The 8,419-nt window shown below is 41.4% G+C and overlaps 1 protein-coding gene and 1 non-coding gene across 2 annotated transcripts in view; one reads left to right on the top strand and one right to left on the bottom strand.

The window, feature by feature from the left end:
• The window catches only part of cacna1c (calcium channel, voltage-dependent, L type, alpha 1C subunit), a 173,587-nt gene that overhangs the window by 42,435 nt on the left and 122,733 nt on the right, over positions 1 to 8,419 (bottom strand). Inside the window, 2 exon segments of the mRNA XM_025057260.1 lie at positions 5,603 to 5,687; positions 6,008 to 6,095. Of these exon segments, the coding sequence (XP_024913028.1) occupies positions 5,603 to 5,687; positions 6,008 to 6,095 (173 nt within the window).
• Positions 3,774 to 3,845, top strand: trnam-cau (transfer RNA methionine (anticodon CAU)). Its single transcript has one exon. It is a non-coding gene; the product is annotated as a tRNA-Met (tRNA).

The following is an 8,419-nucleotide window of genomic DNA, read 5'->3' as shown; positions in this document are numbered from 1 at the left end:
GTAGACGTCCTGTTCCAGAGGTTTTTTGATACATCTATACACCTATACTTACCTCTGTAAACAAATATCTGTTTCTTTTCATTTCTTAAATTATAGCAGTAATTGTTTCATAATAATTGATGAGAAATCAGCAGGAGCTAACACCTTGGGCTAAATCCAGAAACAAAACTCTGTTCTGTTTTCAATGCCTTAATGTAACAGCTGCAGGACAAAACCAAGTTAGTAAAACCAAAATATTACCACAAGGAAATAGAATCCAGTTCCTTCTATGAAAATATGCATTCAAAGCAGGAAACTCAAGCACAACACTGCTTTCTCACACGCATGACAGAAAAACGCTGTAGTCACAACAGGATGACACAAAAAAAGAACCATTGTTTCATAACTTGACAGATTTTTAGGGAATTGCACCCTAAAGTAAATAGTTTAAGGTACATTTACGCTGATTCACAGCCATGAAGGAAAACACGGCATAAGATGAATATACTGTTCATAAATAAATAACATGGACAGAATTCACATCGTATATCATCACATTAGGTGTGTCGAGTGCCTGCAAGTGTGTAATATATTTGAGTCACGGGCGTTAGCTTATTTATAATAAATGCAGTGAAGCCTCCAACCAGGTTAACACCGTAGACCATAAATAAGAAATGGACGGTATTTAGTTTTAAACTGTGGCTAAAAAGTGAAGCTGTGGGAAGACGTTTTTAAATGTCCCATATATTTGGGTAGTAAATCAGGAAGTCCATACATTTTATCACTAGACCTGAAACTTGCTTCCACTGTAGTCCTGTGGCCTTATTAAAGAAATTCAAAACCACAATCCTGTTTAGTGGAATATAAACTGTGAAATATGACTAGAAGAGCCAGTGACGTATGGTGTCCACTGATGTGTCAAACGTGTTATTGATCAAGCATTAAACAATTTTGTTGGAGAAAGTTGGAGTGAGACGTCTTTGGACTACAGCAGGGATCTTCAACTCGTGGCTCCTGTTATCTTTAACGTCTTGTATTCATTTACTCAAAACAAATCATATTTTGCAATGGACCAAATTTACCAGACATGTCTGACGTATCACATCGACCAGTTTAATGAGTAAACAGCACAGTGGTTGGGGGTGTTAAGTTTGACCTTATTTTCAGCTTTCTTGCCAACAGCACAACAACATAACATCACTGCGCTCTTCAACTAAACATCAGTATGTGATTTTTAATTGGATAGTAATTTAATTTTTTAATTATGAATTTAATTTGTTGGTAAAATTATGTTTTTCAGTGTTTGCAGACCCATGGCCTTGAAATAGACATCCTTCATCCAGAAGGTCAGGGGTTTGATTCTAGCTTCTACACTGTCCAAATGAAGTATACAAACTGTATAAACGTAATGATTTTTCCGCCTGTATATACATTTAAAATAAAACAAAACACAAAGGACTTCAGTCTACATTTAACCAAGTATGCTTACAACCTGACTAACATCTGCATTTTGCGTCGTGACATGCCTGGCTGTCATTGCACACAGCAGACACACACCTGTAATCACGGTCTGTTTAGCACCATAACAACTCTCATCTCACTCTCGCCGCCTGTCATTTTGCCTTTATTTGCACGGCTGAGGATTCTTCAAACCTATCATCACCTTAGCACTCACCCGAAAACCCTGGGTTGTTGCAGACATTTACTCCCATCTCCCTGTTTCTCATGCATGTCATCTGCAGGCTGTGATGAGGCCGCAGCTTAGACGTTAGGTATAAACTGTTCTGCCTCTGCCTGGTATGTTCTCCCTGACACTGTTGTAATAAAACATCTTAACGCCGACTATCGCAGTTAACCACTCCAAGCTGAACACCCAGGACCGTGATTAAAAACAGCTGGGATCAATACAATCAATCTGACCCGATATCTTCTAAGGACCACCGTCATGAGGAACTGTTAACGTTTATCTTCCCGCGCGACACTAAACACATCATGCCTCACCGTTATGTCCCTGTATTTTTTTTGTCTCAAGACTATCATGGCAAGATGTAATCGCTTGGGAGACCCTGTACGTGATTGTAAAATCAGCCACGCCAGACCGCCCTCCCCCCGCTGTCCCCACACACCCACACACAACTGATGTTTACTATATCTATCTGTCTCTGTATCTGTCTTCTGTCTCTCACTTATCTTCTCCTTGACCGTCTTGGTGTCTCTCTACCATAAAATGTCCTGGGCAGCGGGGACGAACTGCCCTCATTCATCTTCCCAGAGGAGGATCAGTACATCAAGGAGAGAGGGAAAGGGAGAGAGGGAGGGAGGGAGGGAGGGAGGGAGGGGGCGAGAGCCGCAGAATGGGCAAGTAACTTAATATTCCACTTCTGAAGAGCAAGTAACTTAATATTCCACTTCTGTAAACAAAACAGATGACAGAGTGCTCTCATGGATCATTAATATCCATCATTATGTCAGATCATCTTTATCTAATGGCAGCCATTAGATAACAACCACTGGAGCTCCTTTTATGGCAGATTTCATTGAAAACCAAAAAACGTTTGTCGTACATTTCCTCTGGCCTTTTCAGCAAAAACAACCGTTCCCCTTGTTTTTACATCATATCATTGATTGCAACGGCCGAGAGAAGGAAACATTTATTATTGTGATTCGACATTTCCTAAATTGGCTCAAATAGGGGATATCACACTCAATTTGTTCTTTCGTTAATATGCCTGTGTTTGTTATGCTGCCGAGTTGCCGATTCCAACCTGATTAACATGAGGAAGGCACAGCTGTAAGTGGAAAACCAGCAGATCAACTGCAGGGTGTTTGGTGTAACTGTCCTGAGAATCACCAAAGATAAGATACATCAGTCTTTGACTTTTTTTTCAGTGGTTGATTTTGACTGAATGAGCCACAGCGCTCGGTCAAAGGATGAAGTGTGTCTGTGTAAATAGTGTGTAGAATACAGGCTCTGTGGTCATTATTAGTCAATTATTCACCATCAGTGCACCAAAGCACGAGTTCTAAGCCTTCGTACAAGAGCTCTGAGTACATACTGTACATATTGAACAGTACATTTGTGGAACTAATGCAGACAAAACACCACTGTCTCCCTGTCTCCGTGTTCCTCTCCTGAGTTCCATTAATCCTTTCTGGGATCAAGAGGCCAGTTTCAGCCTCCTGCGGCACAGAATGTTCAGGACCAGCATGCTTCAGTGTGTATGGGCAGTGGTGGACGTGTGTCTGGAAGGTCGAAACATGTCTAAATCCCCTAAATATACACATACGTGCCACAGGAGAGCAACAACAACGAGACACCCAAACAAATTACTGCTTCACCCATGGACATAACGATATCATTGCAAGGACAATGCAACATGGACACGTTTTTACGAGAGATACAACCAAACACATTACTGCTTCACCCATGGACATGCTAACGATATCATTGCAAGGACAATGCAACATGGACAAGTTTTTACGAGACACCATGGTATATGCTGAAGAACCTCGACTGAAACTACACTTTGCAAAAAGCAAAAGTAGAGCAAGGCTAGCGTAATGCTTCTGGTCTATCTGTGTAGCCTGTTGTTGTCAACCTTATTTACTTTTACCTGCGTGTCACAAATATTTAGCCAAGTCATTATAAAAGTGCGGAGAACCTGCTTGTTGCTACTGAAAAAAAGGCACTTATTTACTTTTAACTGCGTGTCACAAATACCTGCTTGTTGCTACTGAAAAAAAGGCTCACATGGACGTTTTCATTCTACGGTTGATGTCATGGCACTTACAACAGCAGAGTGGCGCAGCGGAAGCGTGCTGGGCCCATAACCCAGAGGTCGATGGATCGAAACCATCCTCTGCTAACCTGAATTATCCAATTTTTTAGTCGGTTTTTTAGTCAGCCTGTCAACAGCATATCTGCTGCTAACAACAAATTCCCAAATATGGGATCAATACAGTACAATTTTCTTTTTTTTAAATCACAGTGATAGTCACAGCAGCATCCAACATCTTTCTTCGTCTGGTTCACTCTTAGCGCAGTTGCTAACAATACTGTAACTACGCGAAGAAGTTAATCAATAATTTCCTGGTGACAATATTTTTAGCTATTTTGTTTTTCTTGAAGTCAAAACTGGAGTAAACAGATTGGCTCTTACTCCCGTTTGACCTTTTTTTTTTACTATTTAAAAACTACACACTTGCCTGAAGAATAGCTGTGTCATTTAAATCTCCTGCATCAGCACTACAAACGGAAAGCACACAACAAAGCCGGTGACGTGAAGAGCTAAATTCAGAAACAAGAGGAACAGGGAAACCTCCTTTACGAAAATAGATGATGGTAAGAAATCTGCGTGTGCATTGTAGAAATACATAAATATAGTAAGAAATCTGTGTGTGCATTGTAGAAATACATAAATATATTATATATTAAACAAAACGTAGGGAGTTCCACGGGACCAAGAAAGACATTTTATACAAGTTTTCTTTGGCGGCCATTGTGGTGTGTGACCTCGGCACAAACATGTTGAGACTGGAGTCATTCGGTGGCACACACAGTGTAGCTCATGTCATTTCCTGTAGCTACAATTTACAGACCTCCCACAGACTGCAGTGAGCCTGAGCCCTCCACAAAACTCAAGGCTGAGAGGGAGGACAATCAGCCCCTCTGACAACAAATCAACTGGCCGTCGGAGAAGGACAAGGAGGAGCAGGAGGGGAGGAGAGGAGAGGTGAGAACAGGACTGAAACATACAGTACAGGCAGGAGACGGAGATGACACTCAGAGACCACAGAGATGACAGCAATCAGGAGGAGAGGACAAAAATATTTTGGGTTAAATCACAAGAGACGTTGAGAAACAGCTGAACTACCCTCACACCACCAACGCATCACAGCAGCTATTTGACGTTTCAGGATTTAACACGTTTCTTTGTGTGAAATACATAAAGTTTTTGGCAGTACCAATAAATATAAACAAAACCAAGTCCATATTTTCCAGCAAGTTAGATCCAACGCTCGTTGCCTGGGTGGACAGCAAAGGTCACAGCGCCACAGGGTGTGTTGAAGTCCAGGGGAAACTAAACTAAATCCAGTTGGATGTTTTACTTCAACCTTAGTACTACAGGGAAAAGTACTATGAAAATAAATCCGGTGTCTTAAAAAAAAAAAAAATTCAGTGATTAATTTTTAACATTTTTGGACGTTTTGAAATGATTGTTAGTGAATATTTCTACTTCAAGTGAACACATTTTATTATTATTGAAAACCTGGTCCAAGTTCAATGTTTCCACATTTTGTGGGTGGAATTTCTCTTGTTTTCTTTTTCCAAAGATTTTGCTTTCAGGTCATCCACACTAGCAGTGATATAACTTTGGATATTGAACGATGCCACAGCACATTATTCACTGATAAGGACAAAGCACACACACACACACACACACTTATACTAATCCAACTCCAAGCTTGAACCAAGTCTTCAACCTTCAAACACCCTGTCCCTCTGTGAGGACCTGCAAAATGTCCCCACAAGGACAAATAGTCCTCCAAAAAAACAATGTCCCCAAAAGTACAGGTACACCAAACACACACACACACACACACACACACACATTCTACTCACAGTTTCTGGGTTTGTCATCATCCAGGCCTTCCTCTTCATTCTCTGGGTCAATGTCCTCAGCCTGAGTGATCCAGTCTAAATAGCCCTGTAATCACACACACACACACACACACACACAGATTATACAGACAGAACTTTCTAATTCCTTCTGTAAATTAGGTTGTCACCTTTGAAAAGGCCCAACAAATGGGTTCCTGCTCCACACTTTATAACCGATGATGTCATTGAACTTCTATTTGACCTCCATATTTGACTTTCCTTCTTCTAAACAGTAACCCAACAATATTTCAAGTAAAGGAGTCAACGTCCCTCACTGACACACACACACACACACACAGACAGACAGACAGACAGACAGACACACAGACAGACAGACAGACAGACAGACAGACAGGAGCAGCTCACCTTAAGGTCCTCCTCCAGCTGCTGTTTTTCTCTGAGTTTTTGGAAGTCACCGCGTGCCTTGGCTTTCTCTCTTTCCTTGGAAAACTCTCTGGCAGTATGGAAGAAAAAAAGGAGCGGAGAGGATCGAGAAGAGGAAAAACAGAGGGCAGAAAAAAAAAAGAATCTGAAAATCTTGGCAGTTCCACAAAATATATCATGTGAGAAAATTCTGAGGATAGAAATCGATATAAAAATCAGAAGAAGGATGAAAATCCTGCTGGAGAAAAAAGGAGAGGTGACGTGGAAGGAAAAGCTCTGCCAGGAGGATGTTAGTTTGCAAAGAAAAACACACACCGTTAATTCAGTAAAAGTTTGAAAGCTAATAAGATGTTACAATTTTTTTATCAAATCTTATTTCTTTCTAAAATGTGATTCATAGGTTTGTATCCTACTCTGACATGATGCAGCAGCTTTGTGGGGACGGAGGCCTGGTGTAGAAGTTCCCCATAAATATGCAAACTAAAGAATATTTTATATTCAGCTCTACTGTTGCTGTGCCACCGACCGAGGATCCAGGTTTTTTTGTTGATGTTTCTGGGTCAAAGTCACATTTTTTGAGGGTTTTAATTTGACTTGATGAAACCGCGTCACCTCACCTGTTCTCCATCACAACATCCTGAATTTGAACCAAATGCATAATTAGATCATTTCCTTCTTTATTATCATATCGAATGTTATGTGAGGACAAAACAGGAGCAACAGGGAATATGTAAAATTTACTGGTACAATATGATGAGTTAGTGAAAAATCAGCGTTGGGAGAGGGTGAATCATTGAAAAATGTGATGAAACGGAGAGAAATTCCTTGCAGGTGTCAGGACGCAGGCGAGGATTAAGACGCGTTTGATTAATTGCGGTACTCGGTGAAGGTCGTGGAAAGGTTGACGCTGCTGTGAGGAGCTGGGAACACAGCATTTGCATTTAAAAAAAAACATAAAAAAATTGAAGTGTCGTTCCACAATCAAACGCTCTTTGACAGGTTTCCTCAACAGCCTCTCGTCTGTCGGGGATAATATGGAACAACAGAGTGTGAACTCTCATTAATTCAAAATATTAGCACTACTAATTCATAGGCCTTTAAAGAAAACAATGTAGTGATCTCTCGAAATACCGAGTATTAAGTTTGAGGATCAAATTTACTGCAACCTAAACTCTAAACCGATCAACAAGGCAAATTAGACTGCATTTACAGCGCCCCCTGCAGGAGATGGCGGTAGCTACAGCCTTTGTGTCTACATACGCTTCACTTGTTTAGCATTCCAAAAGAAGCGACGCTGTGGGCGGAGTGTGTTGTTCTGGTGCTTCCCAGTGTGTGCTTCAGAGACAGACAGGACTGTATCGGATGAAAAATGAAAAAATAGTCACATTCAGAAACATGACTGTGTTTGTAAACATCTGCGGGACACAATGTGTGTTAGTGTTCCAAATTTCTCCTGAGCAGAAAGTCGTTCCCTCTCTTTCGTCTCCTTCTTCTTATTTACCGATTACATCACATCCAAACAAACACAGTCACAGTCTGGGCGTCTGCCTCGTTCGCCGCCGCTCTGCCTTTTTTTGCTGTTCAGCCATTAGTTATTCCGCCACATTGACACTCACATACACACGAACGCCACGGTAGAAGCAGTTGGTAAAAGGTCAGCCTCTGTGGTGTGTTGACAGCATCATTAGTCAGGAGTCAGACAAACAATCAGACAGCCAAACCCCCCAAAGCTGTTTGGACCACAGAGACCTCCATTATTTACCCCCACAATGCTGCTGTCACATCACTATAGGTATCAAGACTTGGACTTGGGTCAGTCCAGGGTCAGGCACTTCAGTCTCCCTCACCGGTGTGCAAGTGTACTGATGGTAAACATTGGTGAAAAACATCCCAGGTCCAACCCTGACGAGCTGCTGTCTCTGTAGGAGAACACTGCACTCTGCCTTTTCTCTCATTCTCTTCTCTCTCTTTTTTTTGTTTTTGTTTTTTTTGGCCTACAACACTGCTGCACTCACAGAAGGAAAGGAAAAGATACTCAACTCGGGCTACACTCCTGGAGAAGAGCTTGGTTTTTAATATCAATTGTGCAAAACCTAAGAAATGTGTTTGAACTAGAACCAAATTCTGACAAACTGTAGGAAAACTCAAAAACAAATCAAGTGCTGGACTCCCAGGGAATCGCCATTGGACCATCCCATTACAGCACATGTCATACACGCTAAGAATTGTGGGAATTTGGGAGTAACAACAGTACACCAACAGTTCTGTGAAACTGGTAGAGAAGGTGGATTTGAGTTCATTAAAGAAGAGGAGGAGGAGGAGAGGCAGGTGGAGAACTCGTTTGAAGAAAGCATGAGGAAGACTTGTTGTTTTTGCCGTGGACGAGAAGATGGA

Source organism: Cynoglossus semilaevis, chromosome 8, assembly GCF_000523025.1.
Source record: "Cynoglossus semilaevis isolate Cse_v1.0 chromosome 8, Cse_v1.0, whole genome shotgun sequence".
In the NCBI taxonomy this organism is placed as follows: domain Eukaryota; kingdom Metazoa; phylum Chordata; class Actinopteri; order Pleuronectiformes; family Cynoglossidae; genus Cynoglossus; species Cynoglossus semilaevis.
Note: the sequence above shows the minus strand (reverse complement) of the source record. Positions and strands in the feature narration are given on the sequence as shown.